The sequence below is a fragment of the Brienomyrus brachyistius genome, chromosome 23, assembly GCF_023856365.1.
Source record: "Brienomyrus brachyistius isolate T26 chromosome 23, BBRACH_0.4, whole genome shotgun sequence".
NCBI lineage: Eukaryota > Metazoa > Chordata > Actinopteri > Osteoglossiformes > Mormyridae > Brienomyrus > Brienomyrus brachyistius.
The window spans coordinates 20,540,333-20,565,562 of NC_064555.1; the positions used below are offsets into that span (position 1 = coordinate 20,540,333).

General features: G+C 48.0%; 1 protein-coding gene across 1 annotated transcript; it reads right to left on the minus strand.

Moving 5' to 3' along the window:
• Positions 1-1,610: 1,610 nt before the first annotated feature.
• LOC125719262 (protein naked cuticle homolog 2-like) lies at positions 1,611-25,230 on the minus strand. The gene is given in 11 exon segments (XM_048993880.1): positions 1,611-4,074; positions 4,366-4,493; positions 4,790-4,871; positions 5,414-5,432; positions 5,434-5,565; positions 5,741-5,836; positions 6,275-6,402; positions 6,598-6,658; positions 24,635-24,714; positions 24,802-24,828; positions 24,958-25,230. Coding segments are annotated over 11 exon segments (1,221 nt in total). The 5' UTR covers positions 24,983-25,230; the 3' UTR covers positions 1,611-3,631.

A 25,230-nucleotide genomic window follows, 5' to 3' on the forward strand; every position in this document is an offset into this window, starting at 1 on the left:
ATCTAATAAAACTGCAGAAAATTTAGGATCTTAAAAAAATAAATCCACCCTTATGTGCCGAAAGGCAAAGAATACGAAACTGTCGACAGGGGCCTGCTGTAGGTTTGGGTGCAACATTGGTAGGATCTAAATCAGCCCCCCATCCCCTCCTCGTCCCCCAAAACACACACGGTACCCCCACAAATATTGGCAGCCACGTACCCCAAGCATCCATACCTAAATCTACACCCTCAGCCTGGTGTCACCCCTGCCGATGACAGACAGATCTGCCACAGGACTGTCCGCAAAAACAATATCAAAGTAAAACTAACAGCTGACAAGATCAATCGATCTGAAATGCCCGAGCTGCTCCTTCCTTACTTATCGTGTGTATCCAATGTCATATTTGTCATTACTTACACTGACAGTCAAGGGCATGTGCTGTCTTACTACATTTGGTCTACAGACAGGGGCTTGTGATTACATTTTATTAATCATATTCAAAGTCAACGTAGTATGATTAAAAATGAGTGTAATGTCTGGTTTTCACAATTTTACCAGATTCATGACCTCAGGTCACCTTAAAATAAAATTAACGCTGGTCACCCTCACCTGCAGTCACAAAGCGACACCTCCATCTAATAACTGATGTACAGGTTCACCTGAAGCCCACTGCAAGGGTCAGAGGACCCAAGATAAGTGTAACCCTGGGGGGGCTGGTTCATTGCCAGGCGCATGCCATCATACTGTGGACGATGTGGAAATCTCACTCAAACCAATTTCAGTCTTTTTCCTCTGTCGGATTTATGGAGAAACCTGGAGCACCTGAAGGGGATGGACCATCAAGCCCAAAGGCACATACACCCCCCAATGGGTACAGGTATTACGAAAGGGATTGTTGTCTTGCTGTTGTCAGAGGTAGCAGAAACCATCGGGATTTTGCGTGTTACTGGTCATAGGAACTCATAAAGAACTTCAAGATTATTTAATTCTGCAGGTTTCGAATTTAACCCGTAGTTCTAGTCTCAATATATTTTTGTCAAGTTGTTTATCCGAACATAACGTAGACTGTGAAGACTGAAAGATTGTTTCAACATGTTTTCTCTTCTTCCTAGTGCGTCACTGCTTTTATTGACCACTAGAGGCCAGTAGTGTACCAATATTTACATTTAACACACAAACCTTTGCAACAAAGTTACCAGGAGGTAATAGGAGTACGTTTCCTATAAAAGCGCCCGTAGCGAATTACATTCAGTTGTATGGCTCCAACTATATTTTTGGGCCACCTATTTTTGAGGACAAATGAACATCCATCCCTTTTCCTGAAGCCGCTTGCCCTGTTCAGAGTTGCGGAGCATCTAGAGCCTATGACCGCAATGCAGGCAACAACCCTGGATACGGCGCCACCCCACCGCAGGGCACACTCACAAACCAGTCACTCACGCATGCGTACCCATGAGTAATTTGGTAACTCCGAATAACCTCAGCATGTTTTAGACCGTGGGGAAACGGGAGTACCTAAAGGACCCCCCCCCCCCCACGACGACACGGCCACATGACGGAGACTCGAACCCAGGTCCCTGCGCCACTGTGCCACCCTGCAAGTAAATATTTGCCAGGTAAACGTAAGGGTACTTTCAATAGAAAATACGAATTTATTACAATATATAAAATGAAACATAACCCATGCATATGTAAAAACATTAAAAGATACACATTATACATTGCATACTGCAATATATGTATATTTATACAGATTTTATACACAAAGATCCTATGTTTTTAAACATAGCAGTGGTGAAAAGAAATGTAGAAAGAAGAAAATCCTGAGGGGACATTGTACAGTCCATCGGGCGCAGGAGTGGCCCCCGGGGCTGGACAGCATCCTCACACGCAGCTCCATCCTCTCATCAGCAGTACTGGTCAGTGACGATCGATTCGCCAGACCGACGTACGGGAGTCGGGAAGGGTTTTACTTAATTAGTTAGTCGGAGCTGAGACAATTAACAGATACGGACTCAGAGACACCAGTGAAATATAAAGGTGTGTATAACAAATGTACACCCATCTAATATACGTTAACCTAAGACATTCCGAATCAATTCCAATTTTAAACTCAAATCGTTATTTAAATCAATATTGATCATTTAGCACAAAAGACATGCCATGCAAAGTATATGACATCTAGAGCACAGAGAAAACAATACGGAACGCAGGTAGTACATCGACATACACCTGAGTGATACAGTGTCCGATGTGGGAGAGAGCAGCCTGCCGATCGGCACCACGGAGCACCAAGCCGGAGCTTTGGCCGCCTTGCTTTCCAAGAACCCCCAGTAAGAGGCGCAGCGTCAAGCACTTCGCTGCTCGCAAGGCTTTCAGGCCCAGATAACGTGCTGTCAGGTTTCCGGTATGTGTCGAGGTTGATGAGGTTATCCGAGAGCCCTGTATTTAAAAAACCACGGTGTCATAGTAAAATCTCCAAAAAAATCACGGGACACATCCGCGACCGGGAAGAACAGTTAAAGGATCATTAAAACAATAGAGGCAGTAGTTTACAAATTTGTATAAAATATAACTGACTTGCCTTTTGTTAAATTACTTTCTGTTGACTTGTATATTTGTACGACTGATGAATGCCTCTTATTATCTTCCCTAATGAATTTGACGTGTCTGTCAAATAAGTTAATTTGTAGCTGAATAATATTATAATATAGGCTACCATAAAGATTAACCTTAAAATAAGATATCGCATTGCTAATCTGGGCGTGTTTGACTTGTATCACCTGCAGTGCAAAACGTTTAGCGTAGAAACTTCAAACGCACGCGCCGCGTAACTGTAGCAGCAGACGCTTAGAGAACCAGCAGACAAAGTTTCCTACAAGCAAAGTGTGCAGAATGCGATCTGATACGTCAGACAGCGCCCGCTTTTAACATTCATGCAGTCACAAACTGTTTAACAAAAGAAATGCTGTAACTTTTCACTCAAACTTTTTCTCACGTTCCCACGGAAAAAGCGAAGATAAAACTCTTTTAGCAGCTATTGGGACTTGGATCTTACAGTCCCATGGTTTCTTTGGCCAGATCAACAGCAACATTACGTCATACCAAGCTTCACCACACAACACAAATCAGCACTGATGTGACCATGATGTCACACATAGCTCCACCCACACAAATCACCACCCACAGTCACGACCACACGAAAAGCGCCACTCATTTTAACAGTCACATCATGCAAATTAACATGACACGCTTCATCAGACATAGCTCCACTCATGCCAGCGCACGGACAAACACACCAGCGTCCACAGAACTGGAACCCACTCTGAGTTACATTTCCTCTGGATTACATTAAAAGACAAACCAAGAGACATAACATTACATTTGCTGCTCAGAACACGACTGTGTACTGAAGGAGTCTGAGAGAGAGAGAGAGAGTTCCTCTGGTATTACTGAACAGCGGAGCCTATTTCTGAAAACGGGATAGTCCTTTGGAGAACAACACCATCTCCTTCTCATTTACATTTTGACCGACATTCATATCAGGCAAAAAATCACCTTCCCGGTACGTAATTGCTGATCCTGAGCAGCATGGAGGACGGTCATGAGCAGAAGGGCGAGGCGACCGGCTGAAAGTGCCCAGGGTGGCTCAGGTATGAGGGTAGTGGTGGTAATGGTGGTGGTGGTGGTGTTCGTGGTGGTGGTGGTGCTCATGACGCTGGGTCACCGGGATGCTGGGGCTGCTGGGAAAGATGGGTGGGGGCTGCCTCCCGGGGGAGGGGGCCTCTTTGGCCCTGGTGCGGAGCCTCCGGCTGTGGCTGTGCTGCAGGGGGTGAGGCTGCGGCTGCTGGGGAGACTGGTGTCTGGGGGCTGGGCCGCCCCCATGTGGCCCATGGTGACTATGGCACCTAGCTGGCCGCCCCCCGCCCCCTGTCGATTTGGAGCTCCCCCTGGGTGACCGCAGGAACTGGGCCAGCCCCCTCTGGGGCTCCGCGCTGGGGCAGCTGTCGCCTAGGAGATGTGAGCGGCGCTGGGGGGCAGGATGCGGGGGCTGCCCGTGCTGCTCCTGCTGGGACTGTAGGTGAGGGGTCTCTGTGGGGGGAGGGCTGGAGATCACATGACTGGACCCAGCACCAGGCACATTCCTCTTTACATCTTTCCTCCTTTCTCTGCTTCCACTGCGTACATGAGCTCCATTTTAGCATCTACTTACACGCCATCTGACATTCTCAGCCATCAGTCTGTCCATGAAATGTTATTTTTGATCTTCACACGTGCAAAGCACTGGATCAAATATTGATTCTTTATAAAAATCAAGGGTCACTTGCAGTTTCCTCTGTCGGACTTACAGTACAGTGGCATTACAGGCCACGACTGGCTCACCTCCATCAAACCTGGAGGTGTAGTTCTCTATCCCAGCCAGGTCTAGGTAGTGGTTTCTCCTCTCGGTGTTCTCATCCACGCAGTAGTGCTTCCCTTCCGGGCTTACAGGCGAGTCCACACTGTGACCCCTGCAATGAGCAGAGGCAGTGAGTCTGCGTATCTTAAAGAATTTCGTCCAGAAGTAAATAGGCTCTGAAAACCAGTGGTTTTTCCACTGATGTTTGGTGACACACAGACATGTACGCAAATGATGAGCTAAGCACCCATCACATGATGTCATGCAGACCACTGACGGCTCTGCCTGCGAGTTCGGCTCCCTCTGAGACAGCATGAATATTCCAACACACCAACAGGGTTCTGACTGATGCGATAATCAGTAGAGGAAGAGCTGAACCCAGTGACGACCGCAGAAGCTCCTGCTGACCTCAAAAAGGCCGAGTGCCTGCGGTCGGAGCAGCGCCCGCTGTCCAGGTGGTCCTCAGCTCGACAGCGCCCTGCATCTCCATCTAAGGGGGGGGTGAGGAAGTCAGTGAGGGGGAACAGAGAGATTCCAAAGGCAGCATGGAACCACCACACCCCAGTGATTAACGGATGTTCCAACATCACTTGATGATGTTACTTAGAGTGACATTACTCAGTCTCAACGGCATTTGGGGGGGCTAGGGGGCTGTATTGCCCAGTTTTGATTATTTGGGAGTTACATCCCCCCACCCCCCCTGTTATTTATTCCGATGCTCAGTTTTTGCTCTATAGGGTATTAAACTGTGACTTGTACAGTAGCTTAAGATGCCGTTTATCCATAACATTACGACTGACATGAAAAAGGCATCATAATGCAAACTTAGCATATTACAAAGAGTGAAGAGTGACTGCAGCAATGGAGGAGTGTATACTGAGCATCTGGGTACATGCAGTAGATGTACGTTGGCGTTTGCTGTCTGTAGGCACTCCGTGGTGGGACTCGAACCCCAGTCTCTCATGCTGAAGACAGAGCTGCCCTGTACATGCAGAGTAGTGTGAGTTAGTGGCAGCGCCGCGCTCTGCGGACCTGCGCCCGTGCTGCAGGGGGTCCCTGCGGCGGACGCCCGGCGAGGGCGTGACGGTCAGCTTCACACGCAGCGTCTTGCAGTGGCTGCTGGGTGGGTGGCTGAGGGAGGCGTCCACCACGTCGTAGATGGTGTGCATCAGGCTGGACATGTCCTGTGCCAGGGAGAAGCACAAGCATATGGACACGCGCGCAGACTCACAGAAACACGGACACGCAGCCCTACGGACGCACAGACACATATCAGGCTGGCATCAGGCTGCTAGCAGACCAGCCATTCCGCTCAGGCTCTCTTATGTCCCGTCGACACGCTTGAAGCCGACTCATCACCTCCTTGGTAACTCTGCCGCTGTTGTCAAAGTCGTAGAGGGTGAAAACCCACTCCTGCCTACTGTCATCTTCCAACAGGGCGTCGTTCTCCATTTCCTGTTGTCACAGAAACGGGAGAGACGCGTCCCTCTGTGACACACTTCCAAAGGACACGCGTTCCAGCACACCGAGAGCGGAGCTACGCCGCTGACCTTTAATGCCTGACACACTGACTCCAGAGTCTTCCTCGTATTTTCACCAGTTTCTTTTGTTTTGAGACAAAAATGCACGTCTACACAAAACTGAGTCTGACTGAGTAGGATGGAGGGGAGGAGCAGAGGCCTCACACCCCCAGGGTCGGGAGTTCGAATCTGTGTCTGTGGAGTCTTTGTTCTCCCCATGTCCCTGGGTACTCCAGTCTCCCCCCCCGCAGTCCAAAGATCTACGGTTAGGCTAATGGTGTCTCTAAATTGCCTATAGTGTCGGACATTTGAGAAATTTGCCAAGCGTTCCTGTGTCATTAAGTGATGGCTGGGATTGTAGTAATGCTCTCACATCCAAGTTGGTGCTCCTCTTCCCAGAGCATTTGCTCAGGTCCCGCGGTGGGTGGCGTCCTCCGTCATCGGAATGGAGGTATTGCGGGTAGCTGTCGCTCCTCTCCCCTTTCTCCGGCCGCATCGCCACTGTGAACCACACCGAGATTCATCTCTCCTGGGTCATACACAGATCTGGACCAGGGTGACGTAGTTTATGCAAATAAGATACAAAAGTCATACAACTGAAAGAGCAGAGAAGGTCTGAGAAACTAATATAGGAATTTACAACAAAACAACAATCTCACTGCTCCCCAAAATCGGAAGCTACGGGTTTGTACTTACCCTCTAGGGGGCAGTCATGGCCTGCGAACTGCCCCCCATCCCTCAGCTGTCTGCTTAGATCCTGGAAAGCGAGAGAGAGAGAGAGAGAGAGAGAGAGAAGCAGAGTAAATAAACACTTGCAGGGAAGGCACTTTGCCCCGAGTGGGCCAGGAGATGAGGGCACCGGGAGGCTTTGAACATCTGCAGTGCTCTTGTGTGTCACTGTCTGGGTCAAAAGATCACTGCTGCTGCCAAAGCTTTAAAGTGAGTTCCGGGTTCGACAGAGATCCAAGACAGCCATATGCTCCCTATCAGTCTCTGTGGATCATTATGTCTCCATAACAGACCCTCACAAAGAGGCTCTGCGATCACAAGCACCACCAACACCACGCACCAACTACCATTACTGCACCCATAATGCACACCAGCTCCTACAAATAGCTGTGCCACAGCAACAATTACAATAACTACAGGATATTACAACTATTACTTACAAAACAAAACTTCTACAGTCCGGCTACCATAACTCCCACTGCTACTGCTATTAAGATAATGTGGTTCCGCAAACACTCAGTTTTAATTTAGTGCTTTGTACTATAATACTGAATGCTAAAATTATTGTCTTAAATGTATGCAGCCCCTTGGCCAAAACTACAGACATATGCTGAGTAAATCACAATTCTGGCTTCCAGCATTCCACATTTGCTTATGCAAATCATTTTATCATCAGCACGCCTGTGAGAAGCCCCAAGATCCTTTGCATGGCCTCTCAAGGGTTTAGTGATTGATGAAAGCAAAATAGAGAAGCTTGACTTTGAAGGCACCCAAATACCTGACCTACTGCGTCCCTGATTACCTCCCTTTCCTCTTTCCAGTGTAACAACAATACTGGGACCTGGAAGGCCAGTTACTGGAGAAGTGATACTTCCTGCTTGGAGGGACTTTGGGGAGATACTGGAGCCCGGCCACCAGCAGAGAGCAAGGCCTGGTGCGTGTGAGTGAGCAGTGGGGCCAGGGCGCCTGGAAGAATCAGTAGTGAACAAGTTTCAGAGTCAGGACCTCCCAGGCAGCGGTCCAAGCAGCACCTGAGCTGGGATCTGCGTGGATTCTGAGCAAAATCCAGGGGTTATGTTTCACAGTCTGCACCTGTGGAGTAAAGAGACGCCGGCACCAACCCAGTGGATACACATCCGCCGGACTCAGTACAGATCAGCTTCTGCGTTGCGGCCCAAACGCGCTTCCCACAGGACAGCGCCGGTCCATGGCGTCTCTCTCCATTCGAAACCCGAGGCTCGGCCCGCATCTGCACGCCGTGAGAGAGTGAGCACCTGCGGGTCCCTCTCGGTGGGTGGCGTGTGAGTTATCGACACTCCCACCGTCTGCCGGAGGGGGGGCCGGGCCGACGAGTCCGCGGGCAGAGCAGGTCTGCCTATCGCACGGGCGGCAGGCATGGCTGCCAGCTGTGTGCCCCCCCCACACCATAAACGCAGAGGCCTGGGTCACATGTGCTCCCCTGCCTATAAACCCACATCGGCTGCAGGGCTGTGCCAGGGAGTCCAAACGCACATCCCACAGGTTTAATGAACTAAATGTGTCATTACCTAAGAGCCCAGTCTGAAGGCATCATTTCCTTTTTTGTTGTTGTTATTAAGCCATGTGTGTTTCCTTGATTCAAAGCCACACACCTGTGCCCCCCCCACTCCCCCCCCCCCCCCCCCCCCCCCCCCCCACATGACCGTGTCGCCTCAAATCTCCCATCAGACAAAGCAAATCTACTTAGGATCTGCTCACCACAAGCGTTCCTGGACATCAGCCGAGGGCTTTATCTCTGCCCCTTATCGCTTAAAGGCAGAAAAAATGCAAGACAGCATCCAAAGGTCAGAACATGCAGAAGGAAAACACCCCCTGGCTGGGCAGGGGGGGGGGGGGTGGGGGGGTCACCAAGAACAAGACACAAGCAAATCACACGAGGACCAGCAGTCAGCAAAAACGTTTATGCTTCCAGATCTGTAGCAGAAAATATCGTAACTGCAAAAAAATGCAGGCATTTGATGCATCGTAATAATCAGGTAAACGAAATGGGGGGGGGGGGGGGGGGTAGGGAGCCCCCTGACAGATAAGCGGAGAACAAAGGGCCGGAGGAGGGTGGCATGCTGACGGCATCCCGGCTCCACGGGGCCCACACTGCCAAGGCGCCTCTGCGGCCTCCAGCCGCCCGCCTGCCTGCCTGCCTTTCATGTGGCGTAAGGTTACCAGTGGGGGTGGGGGGCCCAGTGACATGAACCCTCCCCATCATCCCCCCAGCCCGCCAGTGCTACAGAACACAGCCCTGCTTTGTTCTCCCTCACTTCCTCTCACCTGACATCCTGCCCGGGCAGCATGCTGATCTGGGAGGACAACCAAGGGGGCTCCATCCCTGGGGGGGGGGGGGTCAGACTGACCCCCCACCCCCACAAGAATAGTCACTTTATTTGCCCAATCCTGCAGGAATTTAGATTAAAGGTACAACAGACTTCAATCATGTCGCAAATGAGTGTCTTTGGACGCCGTAGATCTCTGAATTGTCGGCACGTCATCACAATGGCAAATGGATGTGTTGTTTATGAATTCTTACAAATGAACATGAACTGAGCTGCGGACTTTATATTCCCCACTCCAAAGAGCCTTACAGCTGTTAAGGATACTGACAATTGCTCCCTTATAGGCATAACTGGGACAGGATCTTCCACTCTAAGCCTTCCGTCCCTTTAATTCCACATTTACTTTTCATTACGGCGTATGAAGAAATCTGCTTAGCAGGAGTCAGCCTTCATTAAGCTCTTTGGGGCATTTTCTTTCATTATCATTATCGGCCGTTTTTATTTGCTTTTACTTTTTATGACAGTGTTTTGTTGCACAAGAACAAGAGCGGCCAATGGCAGTGTTTACAGCGAGGGGGAGGGGGGGGGAGTGATGGTGCCCCCACGCTGCTTAGCATTACCAGAGCCTCAGAAGGGGGTTTGACAGGAAGAGAGTGTCGCCCAGACAGCTAGCTGAAGAAAATCCAGGATATGATGTCAGTGAGTTACACTGGCGGTGCGGTGTGGCTGTGGAAGATGCTGTGAATGAGGCCTGTTTTCCTGCAGCCCAGTGGCTCATATACAATATCCCACAATGCTTTGCAAACAGAGGCACCACTGACTGCACTCTTGAAACACACTGGAGGATACAGGGAGCTTCCAAATGGGCGATATTCCTGCATGGGGTTTTTTTTTTTATAACAAACTTTGAAGCTGAAGGAGGGTGTGAAGGTTCCGTAACAGACTGCTGGAAGAATGTACTAGGTACTAGGTACTGTGGGTGACACAGCATGGCGCCCAATCGAGCTTCGGGTGGCAGGGGATGATTCCATACTCTCTGTGGCCATTGAGGAAAAAGGCTTCAGTAGCAGCTCGGAAAAAAAGGACCATTGTCCCGAGCCTGGATGTGGTATAGAGGAGAGGGGGAGCAGCCCTTTAAATAAGCAAACGCCGTCTTCATTACAGCTCGGAGTGACTGGAGGAGTGAAACGGCTTGGAAACAAAAGCCCTTAATTCCAGGGGAGACCTGGCCTTGCACACAAAACCAGATGTGAGATTTTTTTTTTTCTTTTTGGGGGGGGGGGGGGGGGGGATGTGGTGCAGTGGCTGGGAGAGGGAGTGCTGGAGGGGCTGGTGGGGGGAGGAGCTAGAAGGTGGGGTGTGCCGAACTCAGCTCTTAATTAGCCATCGGTGCTAAAGAAGTGTCTGGCGGCCACCGGGGGGCGCCACTCCGCATGGCTGACATGATGGAGGGACAGTTTGCAATGCTGCCCTGCGGAGCATCTCGGTCTCCCCAGCAAAAGTGCTCGCATGTGTGCTTCGCTTTCTGCAAATCGCCGCTCTTCTAAACCATGAAGAAAATTGCAGGTTTCGGGCGAATCGATTTCCTTGACATGCTCCAACAGTCCATGTGAAGAGAACCACCATTTACTTTTATCCTGTTATTTATTTGTGCTTTTATTCAATTTGTATTGAATAAAATCTCAGGCAGCACAGCAGAGTCTCTCCCACTGAACCAGCTTCAGCTGCCCTGCAGAAGCTGCTGTTTCAGTCTGTTTGAAGCCTCTACAGCAGCACCACACCGCGTTGCAGCACTAATGCAAACCCCAGCTCATACACAACACTGTGCAAAAGTCTTAGGCAGTCAAAGAAAATTAAGTTGAAATGATCTTCATGCTGGCAGCGCAGTGGGCAGCACTGTTGCCTCACAGCAGCGTTAGAGTCTCTGCCAGGGTTCCATGTGTGATGTTTGCATGTTCTCCTCGGGTCGCCATGTGGGTTCCCCCCCACAGTCCAAAAACATGCTTAGGCTCTCTGGCATCACTACATTGCCCGTAGGTGTGAATGGTGTGTGAGTGTGTGAGAATGGTGTGTGAGCGTGTGAGAATGGTGTGAGAGTGTGTGAGAATGGTGTGAGAGTGTGTGAGAATGGTGTGAGAGTGTGAGAATGGTGTGAGAGTGTGTGAGAATGGTGTGTGAGTGTGTGAGCGTGTGAGAATGGCGTGTGAGTGTGTGAGAATGGTGTGTGAGCGTGTGAGAATGGTGTGAGAGTGTGTGAGAATGGCGTGTGAGCGTGTGAGAATGGCGTGTGAGTGTGTGAGAATGGGGTGTGAGCGTGTGAGAATGGCGTGTGAGTGTGTGAGCGTGTGAGAATGGTGTGTTAGTGTGTGAGCGTGTGAGAATGGTGTGTGAGTGTGTGAGAATGGTGTGTGAGCGTGTGAGTGTGTGAGCGTGTGAGAATGGTGTGAGAGTGTGTGAGAATGGCGTGTGAGCGTTTGCAGGAACCATTCATCACACCCATGTATTTTTTCAGTCGACCATTAGCACATCTTACTTGGCTAACCGATACCTTACTGAGTAATTTCCAGCCAAGATGCTTCACATAGTCAACACACACGCGCACACATACGCATACACACACACACACACACACACACACACACAGACAGGTTTTAAATTATATCTTTGTGGGGACTTTCCATTCATTTCTATGGGGTAAACTCTAATCCCAACATGACAATCTTAACCCCCACCCAGCCCTAACCTTAACCTAACAAAATACGAGACTTTCGGAATTTTGAGCACCTGAAAAATGGTCTCCACAATGTCAAAATAAAAGGTTTTTATTACACTATGGACATTTGGACACACAGACACACACACACACACACACACACACACACCAACGAAGCCTGATCCTGTCCTATAAAAGCAGTCAATTGGTACATGGTTCCCGCCATTTTCGGCTGCTGACTCACCAGCATTTATGGCTGGTTTCTTCAGGCTTTGTTATAGACCCCCACCCCCCCTTCATAAGCCATTCACTCTCAGTCACTTCCTGTGAACCTCGCTGTCACGCTGAGGCGTGACACAGCATCTGTGGGGGAAGAGCTGTTCGCCCCTGACAGGAATGCACCCCTACTTCTGGCCCCCCACCTGAAATTCCCCAAGTTACCCTCTAAGTCCTGGACCCCCGGATCATTAGTCCCGGCAAAGGTGGAAGGGGAGACAGAAAAATGACCAGCAGGGGGAAGGGGATACCAGAGCGTTCCCAGTGGTGGCACACTGGAACGTTATCAAGGGAGAGAACGGGGTGCAGAGCGATCTGTGGGACGCCGGCAGGCAGAAAGCAGCCCTCCGCACCAACTCCCCGGTTCCCAGGACATACTGGCTGCAGATCACTGCCTCACAGTAGTTACACACGGCTGCCATAGATAAGAAAAGCAGTTATTGGAGACAGCAGCATATTTACAGCTAATGGTGCGTGAAGTGGCGCGGAGTACAGGGCAGCTGTGAGTGTGGGCACAGGGGCGCAAAACGCACGTGTGTGAGCGGCCATTAAAGCCGCCGCAAAAGCCGTGCGGAGTCCATCCTACCAAGCTGCAGCAGAATGGAAATACCTCTTCATTTTCCAACATAGTCCAAAAATCTTATTCTTATCTTAAAATTTCAACTTTCATCTGATTCTGCTCTTTCTCCCCAGTTACACTGTGTGTGCCTACTAGTTCTTCAATAACTAAGAGAATGACATCGTGATGAATAAGGTCCACACCTTGGAGATGATTAGGAATGAGCAGGCCCTCAGTAGGCCTGAGAGGAGATCAGGAAGGAGCAGGATCACAGTGGGCCTAGGAGGAGATCAGGAAGGAGCAGAATCACAATGGATCTTAGAGGAGATCAGAAAGGAGCAGGATCACAGTGGCCTAGGAGGAGATCAGGAAGGAGCAGGATCACAGTGGGCTGAAGAGGAGATCAGGGAGGAGCAGGATCACAGTGGGCCTAGGAGGAGATCAGGAAGGAGCAGGATCACAGTGGGCTGAAGAGGAGATCAGGGAGGAGCAGGATCACAGTGGCCTAGGAGGAGATCAGGAAGGAGCAGGATCACAGTGGGCTGAAGAGGAGATCAGGGAGGAGCAGGATCACAGTGGGCTGAAGAGGAGATCAGGGAGGAGCAGGATCACAGTGGACCTTAGAGGAGATCAGGGAGGAGCAGGATCACAGTGGATTAGAGATGTGCTCAGGCAGGAGGACTATGATTATTTCCATGCAGTTTATTAACAGCCTTCACTATAGGAGCAGCAGATAGAATCCCATGCTAATAAACATGCCGAAAGGCCCCCACCTGCCTGCTCTTCATGGTGGCAGACGGGTGGGCACTACAGACTTTCCTATACCTCCAGAGGCAGCAGGCTCGCTGTTTATTTTTAATTACCCTCTGGGTAAACATGCTGCCCAAAAACGCCTCATAAACGACAAGCCACAGCCTTTGAAGCACAGGGGCTCGTGGAAAGAAATGAGACAAGGGGACTTCTTTCAGGGAAACACTGGAGCCTTTCATGCCATGTCAGAGCCTTTATGCCCCCCCACCCCCCTTCCAGGGTCCTCAGCACCCCCCTACGGTGAAGTGAAGCTGCAGGATGTTGACATTAAAGATGGACACCAAACACATAGATGTGGGCGCAGAGCACCTCAGGCAGAGATCCTGAAGTCAGACAGGGGTTACGGCAAGCTGGGGTCCAGAGCTGATCGCGAACACGAGGGGGCCGGAATCATGGCGCCGTTATCAAGCCATAAAATGTGGGAATGGGGGAGCAATGGCGTGTCCACATCTGGCGGGGGCTCAGTGCCAATACTGGGTTATTTATTTATTTGCTTGCCTGGGGTGCGGAGGCGCGGGATTGGGTAACAAAGGGCGAGACTGTGCTGTTCCCCATCTGCGAGGAATTCGCTGTGCAGGAGGAGGTGAGCCAGCTTGGCGTTTGATGCTGCCAGTCCGTTTCAGAGTCTAACTGCTTTCAGATGTGACGGCCCGTGGAACTGGGGACAGGGGCTGGGCCCCGGGGGGGCAGGGGGCCATAGTGGGAGGCAGCTGGCCCTGTCCTGGGCCCCAACATCCTGCCAGAACTTTTTGCACTGGGCGGGCGGTAGTCCCTGTCGCCAACACCCAATAATCGGGACAGGAACCTGGGAGGGCTCGTCCATGGTGTTAATGCGTTTCCTCTTGTCCTCACATTTATGACGCGATTAGCTTGGAATGGCAGATTAACTAAGCATCCAATTAGAATCTGACTGGGTAAATCGGAGGCTCCGCATCTCGCGTCCTGCTATGCTATGTCTGCCGTCTTACTGTACATTTATATCAAAGAAATAATGCAGCATTATGCATAAATAACTGCAATGCATTCATTCGTGCAGCTCTTTCTCTGTTTGTGCAATGTAACTTTTGTTAAACGAGCTCCATAAATGTGTGCAGTTTTTTACGGTAAACATGTTCTGTAAAATAATAAATGTCCCAAATTATGCTGAAACCGTTTTTATGCAGTTCAAAAAGGTAAAACTGAATAATCCATCTTGGACCTTATCTTCCAAAAGTCATTTATTTGCTCAGGAAATCCTGAAGTAGAAAAAGAAATCGGGATGTCTTATTAAAACCAGGGTCTTAAAAACACCAAAAATCACAGTCCATTTGACAGTGAAGTGCAGGACTCAGATGTGTAAAGACACCTGTTAGCCATTTGTGTTCATGAGTGCCTCAAAATTTTCAAACCCACCTTTCAAAAAAAGTTGTATTCCAAGATGCTTAAAAACTGTCATACAAGTAAAAAGAGGCTTGAAACATAAGAAATGGATTATGAAGGAAAACCTATTACAACGTGAAATTTATAGCCTTGAAGTATGAAACCTGAAATGCTGGAAGAAAACTTATACCAATAAACTTTTTGTTTGTAATATGAACTCACTGTTAACAACCAGTTCAAAGGAACCATCCGCTACTTACAAAACTATTAATATGGCCCCATTTTCATGGACGTTTCAAACCATAAGTATTACGCCTCTCTTAAAGAAACCTCACTTGAATCCAGGAAGCTTTAAAAACTTAAGACCCACTTTCAGCCTTTTCCTTCCTGCAAAAACACCCTAGAAATTGTTGCCAGATTTCATTCTCTTCTGAATTTACCCAAAATGTGAGATAGGTGTTAGGACACTCAGTACAAACACAGCAAGCGGACACCGCAGGGTAACAGCAGGTATAATGAACAAACGCAAACACATGAGACCACATTCTCTCCGGGGGCTCCATTCCTGCCCCCGAGACTCTGTGTAGAGTTTGCAAGTTCTTTGCTCGTTTGAATGGCTTTTCTCTGGGTGCTCAAGTTTCCTCCCAAAATTCAAAAACATACACAGTACCTGCACTTAAATGAACAGGGTTTCTAACTTGCCCACAGTCTATGCTTGTGTGTGAGTGCATGCCCTGTGATGGATTGCACTAAATGAACCAATAACAGCTTGTTTCATCCAGTGATGATCTCGGTTCCATTAGAAGTTGAAAACTGAGATCCAAGCACTGAGAATGACATAGTGAGAGGGCTGTACTGAAAGCCAGCAATGTCCCTGACTCTCACTCTGAAGCCTTGGATCCAAAACATATGTCCTGGGTGTTCTTCTCTGATGTGGATGTTCGGTGATGTGAGCCACAAAGCTCCAGCAGTAAGTCGGTGGGTAGAGGTACCGCTAGACCATTCACTGTTTTCTTTTCCTTGGGAAGGTCTCTTGACTTTAATATGTGAAGCACAGTACAGATACATGCCACGTGTCTTCATTTCTCTGTCTGTGTTAATGTGTGGTCAGCTCTACATTATACTGGACGGGCCAAACCATTCAGGTTCAGGCATAAGCAGAGCAGGAGGCACACGATAGATACTCATTTTCTGCATCTCATTGGACACCATCGGACGACAGATGGATACTCTTGTATGTTTTTACTCAAGCCTCAAGCGCAATGTACTCGGTACCACTAACCGAGAGCTTGTCCAGGCGTGATTTATGAAAATCAGGCAGGGCTTTGAATGGTCCTCGCAACAAATTCCGTTTTGGAAGAGAGGCATAGCTGAGCTGGGAGTTTATGAGGAACCACACCAAACACCCTAGAATGTAACAACCTTTTGAGCTTCCCTGTGTTTGACTTGGCTGGGCCAAGCGGCAGATCAAACGCAGACGTGGATCCAGGGGGCCCAGCCAGAAACGTCTGCTCTGAGCCCTGGACTCTGGCTATTTTAATTCCTGCCGCAATAAACAGCGGGGAAGCTGCGGCAGCATTAACCCTCCCCGGGCCGCCCTGCATTGCTTTGACGGACCGGAGTCACATGGCAGAGAAGGGAATCCTCCGCATCCCTCTGGCAGGGTTACTCCCTTCCTCCAGCGCTCATCATTCTAATTCAAAATCCTCTGGAAGGAAAACATCCACGAACGCAAAAGCGTCACTGCGCCTGACACTAATTGCTGGCAGCCGGCGGAATTCTGTTTTTCTTGCGTTAAACAAAATGTCATCGTAAGGAGTAGTCGACTCCCAGGCCAAACACCGGTATTCGCCGGGGGCTTGTGGGACGTAAGATGGGTACTGGATCTGAGAGGCATGTATCACAGTAATATAACGCCATCCTGATGGCTGTCACGTCTGCTAAAGTAACAGTGGGTTCCATGGTAACATGCTCAGGCCTGCCTGCTCGGACCCTGGTGAAAGGCAAAGCCTCAATCACCGGGAGACTTATCAGCTGCTATGAAACAGGCCGTGTGCTCGATGCACAGACCAGACTGTATGTACATCCATCCATCCATCCATTTTCCAAACCGCTTATCCTACTGGGTCACGGGGGGTCCGGAGCCTATCCCGGAAGCAATGGGCACGAGGCAGGGAACAAACCAGGATGGGGGGCCAGCCCATCGCAGGGCACACTCACACACCATTCACTCACGCATGCACTCCTATGGGGAATTTAGCAACTCCAATTAGCCTCAGCATGTTTTTGGATTGTGGGGGGAAACCGGAGTACCCGGAGGAAACCCCACGACGACATGGGGAGAACCTGCAAACTCCACACACACGTGACCCAGGCAGAGACTCGAACCCAGGTCCCAGAGGTGTGAGGCAACAGTGCTAACCACTGCACCACCATGCCGCCCCCACTGTACGTACAAAAAACAATAATTTACTTAAATGGTCAAGCATCCTTTCCAGACCAGCGGAAAGTGCCACCTGAATTGTACTGGAAAGTTTGTCTGGAACTTTTTCACGGGGAATTCCATTGGGGGAATAAAGTGTTGTGAAGTGTTCTTGACTCAGAACTTTTCAAGACACCTTACTGAAGTCTCACCTCTCACCTGCAGGGGGTGCTGTGAGACAGACCTGAGGCTCTGCCTCAGGGACTATAGTACAGGAGACTTCCTTATCACGCTGCATATCTGCGGTCATCGATCTCACACCAGCTACACACATTTAATACTGGGAAGTCACTCACACTGAACAAATCCTGTATGCTGTGTGTCGCAATACTTCGGAATTTCATAAACAATGCTGTGGTGCCTGATGATATCACAGTAGCATGGCTCGATACTCGTTTTTTTTCTTCTGATAACATCTGGCAACAGAAAATGGCGAAATATGCTAATAACGATCATCACATATGGCACTCACACACTGATCTTCTTATACGTTCCTCATGGATGCCACAAAGAATCTGAGACGTCCTAAAAATGACTTTGTTCTGCCAAAGACTTATGAAAAGGCCTCGACTAATATGCTGCATGTCTGTGGGAATTGTGTGGGAATTTTATAACTATTGTATACATGGGCATGGAAGCCAAGTATAAATTTTAAAAGAATTAGACACAATAGCCTAAAAACTGCTATATGGAAAAACTGAAAAATGACTAAATAAACAGTCATTACCTGCCATAGAAAAAAAACACCAAAAATACATCAAAGAGATGCTTTGGCTGCTGCTCTTTCTGCAGCTTAGAGCACTTACAAAGCAAAGAAGGACGACAGACTGCCATTAAAACCAGCTAAAGCATTCAAAGGTGACTAATAATGCCTAACACCTATATACAGCTAGCTAACTACATCATTACTGTGTAGGGTGTGTTATTGTGTAAGCAGCCTTAAATCTCCCTTTGTGTTCACTGTAGGTGTTTTTTATGTTTCTGCTACATGTGTAGAACGCCTCCTCCAAGCAGGCCAAAGTGCAGCCAAAATGTAAAGCCCATAAAAAGCAGGTGTGACTGCAGCACAACACGTTTGACAGCGGGCGTGGGAGCGATGTTCTGCAGCCTGATGGCCTAAGCAGTCGCAGCGATGAATGTTGTCTTTTTAACCTGCCGGATCTCATTCCAGCTGCAGTGTCCGGCTGAGCATGAATCCCGTCAGCAAGCCGTCTTTGGCGGCGGGCCAGCAGCATCAAAGTGCCACGCACACACATGCACAAACACCAGCATGCAGAAACACACACATGCACAAACCACCAGCATACACAAACACACACATGCACAAACACACGCATGCACAAACCACCAGCATACACAAACACACGCATGCACAAACCACCAGCAGGCACAAACACGCATGCACAAACACCAGCATGCACAAACACGCGCATTTAGAAATACACGCATGCGCAAACACATGCATGCACAAACACCAGCAGGCACAAACACACGCATGCACAAATACCAGCAGGCACAAACACACGCATGCACAAACCACCAGCATGCACAAACACACGCGCATTTAGAAATACACGCATGCACAAACACATGCATGCACAAACACATACAGCACACACGCATGTGCAAACTCAAGCACAAATACATGCATGCACAAATACATGCACAAATGCAGACAAGCACAAACACACGCATGCAGAAATACATGCATGCACAAATACATGCACAAATGCAGACAAGCACAAACACATGCATGCACAAACACACACTCGCACACACACACTGTGTGATGTAGGCACACACAGCCTTATAAAAAACCAGACCCTGAGCCCCTCACATGCACGTACACTTATTAGGGTCACGTTTCAAAGTGTCTACATGTCCACGCCCCCCCCCCCCCCAAAAAGTCCAAACCAGGAGCAGATGTGTGATGTAGCCGTGTTGAAAGACCTCGCTGTCCTGGAAGTCGGCCAGAGGCTTTTCACTCACATCCTCGCTCCTTTCCACAGAAGCCCCCTCCACCAAGTCTGACGGCCCCATCCGATGCCGATGGGCAGGTTCAGTCACACACGTTACACGGATCAGTGGCCGCCAGAGTATGTGGAATGGCTGACAGCGAGGGCGACGCTGACGAAAGGTAAAGTACAGTCGCCTGGTCTTTTAACACACGGCTGGGAAATGCAGCTCACATCTGCACAGGAGGGCACGTTGGAACAGGAGAAGCGGGATCGAGGTGAAACGGACTGATTTGAGGCTCTAGCCGAACGCTTAGCGGGATCTCCTTTCCAGAGAAAATGCTGCTAAATTACTGAGTTCCTTTCACTGAAGTGCAGATGTACGTTATGGGCTGAAGGGAGCAGAAACCATATTTGTTCCAGGTACCAAGGGGCTTAGACTCTCAAATTTAATTTGAGGGATCGGTACAGCAAAGCCTGAAGGGACTGAATTTCATCATATTGGACCAGGCCTGAGTGAAAAAGTAGGGGAAAGGGGTCACACCCCGGGCAAAGACTCCCCTCATGAAAAATCCTTGGCATTGAGCAAGACAAAATAGCAAAGCCTGGAAGAAGTGCTTACCTTACATTCAGTGAACAGGAAAAGCTCATCTTAGGCTAAACTAGAAACAAGGTTAAACGCTTAACTGTGCAAGTGTTGTGTGAGCACTGCGGAAATTATGGCTGCGGTTAATTTTAATAACAAATGTTGAGGGCAGCGGGGATGGAATAAAAACGGGTATTCAAACTCCCTCCAAAACAAGAAATTTAATTTAACTGGCATCTCATGCTCGCATTGTGTTATTCTGTTTTGCCACAATCCATAGGCACCTGAACTAAAGACCTCCTTTCAGTGTTAGCATCTTCCCGCACGATTCCTTTCAGTACCACAGCTCCTTCTTCGTAGTGAATGTTCCGGAATAACTAGCATCCCATCCATGCCCCTCGGCCACCTGATCCAGAGGGCCAGGAGCTGACTTGCCCACTCTTTACGTCTTCAGATCCTAGTTTTCCATGGCCTCTCACCGGTCTCCCTCATCTTCTATCCTGCTGTACCTCCACTTTGGCTCCAGTAATATCAGAGATGCCTAATAACTCAGGTCTCGGTACTCTGAAGTCAAAGCCAGGCAGCTGAGGAATCCAATGTACGCGAGCCTCCCTGACAAAACAGAACTATGAATCGTCTGAGTATCCATAACTCATTTCCCTGGAAATGCCAGTCTGTCTGGTTGGCACGTTAAGTTCTTTCAACTTTGAAAACCTACGTGCAATGTGTTGCTGGCTTTTGGAAAGATCCAAAAATATCTATATTAAAGGCATCAACTGCGGTGGAAAAATACATGCTAATACACTGCAAAGCACAAACCCTCTGCGTATCTCTGAAGCTCCCCGGACCCCATATTGACAGATTCACAGGAAGCTGCTCCTGGAAGCTAACTTTTCAACTTTGACCCCCGACCCCTGACCCTGCAGGCTTACAAACCTAGAACATAAGAACATAAGAAATTTACGAATGAGAGGAGGCCGTTCGGCCCATCAAGCTCGTTTGGGGAGAACTTAACTAATAGCTCAGTGTTGCTAAAATCTTATCTATCTCTGATTTAAAGCAACCCAGGGTTTTAGCTTGCGCTACACTAGCAGGAAGACTATTCCATACTCTAACTACACGCTGTGTAAAGAAGTGCTTCCTCAAATCCATTTTAAAATGTTCTCCCGCTAATTTCCACTTATAGCCACAAGTTCTAGTATTTAATATTGAAATAGCCATTCGGTTGAACAGCATCCAGACCTGTTAGAATCTTATATACCTGGATCATGTCCCCCCTTAGTCTCCTTTGCTCGAGGCTAAACAGATTCAGCTCAGCTAACCTCTCCTCATAAGACATTCCTCTTAGACCAGGAATCATTCTCGTAGCCCTACATTGCACCCTTTCCAAGGCAGGAATGTCCTGTTTAAGGTATAGTTGCAGGACCGTGTGAGCAGCGATCAATGCAGACCAAATCAGGTCTACAATTGAGAATGTGACTATGAAAAAATGACTTGAAATAAATGAAAAATCGCCCAGCAGCCAAACAGAAGCCATTTTTATGTCAGAGACAAATTTGCTTTGGTGACTCGCAGATCTTAGCTAATAACTGAACCTTGTGGCAAAGAAAAGGACTATTGAGAAACATACCTGTAGAGGTTGAAGTACTTTTTTTTTACCTTCAACAAAGGTCTTAGACGTTCAGTAGAATAATTTGTGTTACTCTAACTACTTTGGCACAAGATTACACTGCTTTGCTTCATGAAACAGTTGCATTTTCTGCTATCTGACCTCATGTACGGGGCTTGATTTCATAGAAGTGCTTTCTGTGTTGTGAAATGAAGAGCTCTTAAAAACACGAGGCATTAAAAAAATGCACCCAAAGGTTACAATCTTGCAGCTTTCCTAGAAAGTCTTTGGTGCCTGATACATGAATACTCATACGGAATAATTATAGAAACCCTGGAAACCTATCAAGAACTAGTAAAGATCCTACCTTTTGCCAGAAAATAAGTCATCAATCAGTCTTCATGAGCTGCAGCTGGTTTAGAATTTCATTAAAAATGTCATGATGAGAAGAGCTCTCGGGTTGTTCGGTGAGTAAAGGTGCACATACCTCTGGCAGGTTAGACAGGAGAGGCAGACAGGGTTTTGATCTGATGCTACGTCATTAGATGACAGCTATGCACACGACAGGGACTGTAGCGCTTGTGCGAGATGGAACCGGAGCTGGCTGGGGCATCTTAGCTGACTAAGCACCTGGAAACTTACTGCATGTCTGCAGGTTACCAGAAGCCTGTACTGTTACAATTTTTCTAATTGATATCACTGCAAGGCTTTTAATCAAGATGTGACACATGCTACAAGTCTATGAGCTGCAGGTATCACCATGTGGCTGTTTCAGAGGACTGGCTTAGAATATAAAATCATTCAGAAACATTTTTGCAACCCACTGAGTCGAAAGAAACAAAGTCATTCATTGCGTTTAATGCACGGGTCAGTACAGATCTCTGCCACTTTTAATCAAGCATTTATCGCCACAGCTCAGGGGAGAAAATCTCTGTACCGTTAGAATAAAACTTTTCATGTTCTAATATCATTGCCAATCTGTTTCTGTAATCACCCCTTTCCCTGTGAGTTGTGAAGCACATTTGTTTCTTGTTGCAAAACATGCAGAGATTCATGGAAGATCTTTTTTAGGTAATATAAGGGGAAAGGCAGAAAAACAATGATAATGCCATTAATTTGCACATGCCGAGTTTACAGTTTGAAACAGACCATGGACAATAGGAATGTCCTCCATAGGTAGGGCAGACTCTCCCTTGCCACCGGCTCAGTCGTGCGCATCGCATCGGTGCTTGCAGTGTGTGTATGAGCTGTGGCACCGCACTAACCCTCTCGGTCAAAGTACCTTCAGGAACTTCTGAGCCCCTTGAACACCCCTTCCTCACTACGCCCATACAGTCCATTACCTCAACCCCCCCCCCCCCAGGCTTATAAGAAGAGGCTCTATCACTCTGGTTCTGATTAAATCTCTACCTCTACCTCTGAAATGACTGCTTTAATCACCCATTTATCCTGTCATTATCCTGGTTTACAAGCATTTTCGTAGGAGGTTTTTGGCCTGGGGCCCATATCACAGAACCCTCCCCCGCCGCCACCACCACCAATGTCCCAACCCCCCTTGGGGCCTGAACCCAGCCGAGAAACAAAAGCAGGAACAAATGGGTAGGTGGGATAGCCTTCACTCCAGACCTTCAAATGCCAAGTAACTTGAACCAGAAATCCGTGAACCTCCACTTCTGCCGCCAGAGAAAGGCGGGGGTGATGCCTGGCAGGGAGAGGGGGGGCCAGCTGAGCGTGAGCTGGGGAGCGCAGTCCACTCCAGCCCCCTGTGTGACAGCTGCAGGGACAGACTGTCAAACGCAGATAGGTCTCAGAGACACTTTCATCCTTCCATTCCCCAAAGCCTCATTTACTAGATTGTCACCAGCCCAAGACATTCAGCAGGTTCTATCTGAATCACAATCAAGACACCCCCCCCCCAACTTAAAAACAAAAAAATGTATTTAGCAGATGATTTTCACCATGAGACAGCATGAGACAATCCCGGGGCAACTGGGGGTTATGGGTCTTGCTCAAGGACCAAATGGTGAAAACATTCCACTGACTTTGGGATTTGAACCAACAGCCATCCAATCACCGATGCAGTGTACTATAGTACTAAACTGCACAGCGCCCCAAAGTGTAGTATAAAAATCATTCTGCCAGCCAAGGGATTCAAACTGAAAACCTTCTGAACATGAGCACACAGTGCTAACCCACTTAGCCATATCATGCCCATCAATTTGGGCAAAGAGAGGATCCGACCCAGGTGGTTTGGTACAGCAGCTCTCAGCTTCTACCCCACCCAGTACTCATTTAGCTCAATGCACAATTGGCCTTGCATAGAATTATGCGTTTTTGGGGAAAAGGAAAACAATTCTAAGCCCTGTTTTAGGATAAGACGTCTTGAAAATCATCATGTTATCTGTTCCAGCACAGTGAAAATCACAATCGTCCCAGCAAATTTTGCATTGAAAATGCTTTTGGTGTGTGTCTGATGAAAGCTTACTGTTGGATTAACATCCACAAGTAGCCAGTATGGACCTGCAGCGGGTCCACACCACGACATTCAGAGAACCTCCTAGATTTTCAAAAGCTGTTCTTTGTAAACGAGGAAAAATTGATTGGTTCACACACAGCACGTCTAACAAACAGGCTTGTCATTTTTTCATAGACATGTTGTTTTTCCTTTAAAAACTTGTTCGACTTGTTTTGCTTTCCACCAAAGCCATAAAGAATATAGCCTAACGCAACTCATTACATAATTGCACTGCATGTATTAACTATTAATAACACAGTATGCCACGAATTGATTTTCATTAGGTAGGCGCTCGCTGAACCACTTGGAAACACATCCCATATACGCGGTGGGGATTTAAAAAATATATATTATTTTTACAATCTTTACTATTAGGATCACAATGTATAGTTATATTTTTTACAATTTACATTTTCATAATATGGATGATAATCTCCATTACGCAGACAGCAAAAAGGCCTACTTGTGGAAAACTATAAATGCAAACCTCGTTCAAAATCTACACGAAATACATTCGTAAGAAACGCAGGCAAGAAGGCAAAAAAAAAAAAACTAAAAACGACTGCATTATGAAACACAAATTATAAAGTTGCACACGATAACACGACTGCATGCGGAAAAATAAACAGAGCAAATAAAACAAGGACATTTTCAATTAACTTTAAAAAGTCAGAATTTAAAATTTCCAAGTATGTCATTTTTTTCCCCCACGCAATACTAATGTGTAATAATTGTGAAAACCACAGTCACTTACACAAGGTCTGTGTTTAGGCAGAGCGCGTCGCTGCGCATCCCCGCGTACAGAGACGGGGCCGGTGACTCCGGCCGTCTTACCTGCTTGTCCCTGACTCTGCGCCCCTCGCTGTCCTCCTCGCCTCTCCGGGACACGGACGCGCCCGCAACGAAACTGTCCCCTGGAAAGAAGCAGTCATCCGCTTGTAACACCAACAGTTTTTCTGTCAAGACGCTTCTTAAGTTGGTAACAATTCAATAATTCTCACCTTCGGGGTTTTCCCTGCGTTTGCAGGCTTATCCCAGTGGTGCAAAAAAGAAAAACATAAAAAAACAATTATTCTAAAGAAAATTCAATTTTTAAAATTCTGAGCATGTAGTTTTAGGATGCAATTTGTTACCGAGTCGCAGACTCCGGTTCTTACCGTGTTTCGAATTGAACTTGCCCATTGTTTCTTACAACAGTGCTGGTTTTCTTATTAATTTAAACGCTGTTACACTGACCCATCATATTGCGGCCGTTTGGCTGCGGAGACTACATTATTCCAATGTCGAAGGAGAAGCCGAGCCTTCAAACCAGCATGAATAGTCCCGTAAAGGAGTCCTTGAGAAGTTTTTAATAAATACTGCACACGAGACGAAGGTGTCTGAACCCAAGTTGCAAGGAGCGCGTAACTTTCATTTAGTTCGCTCCGCGC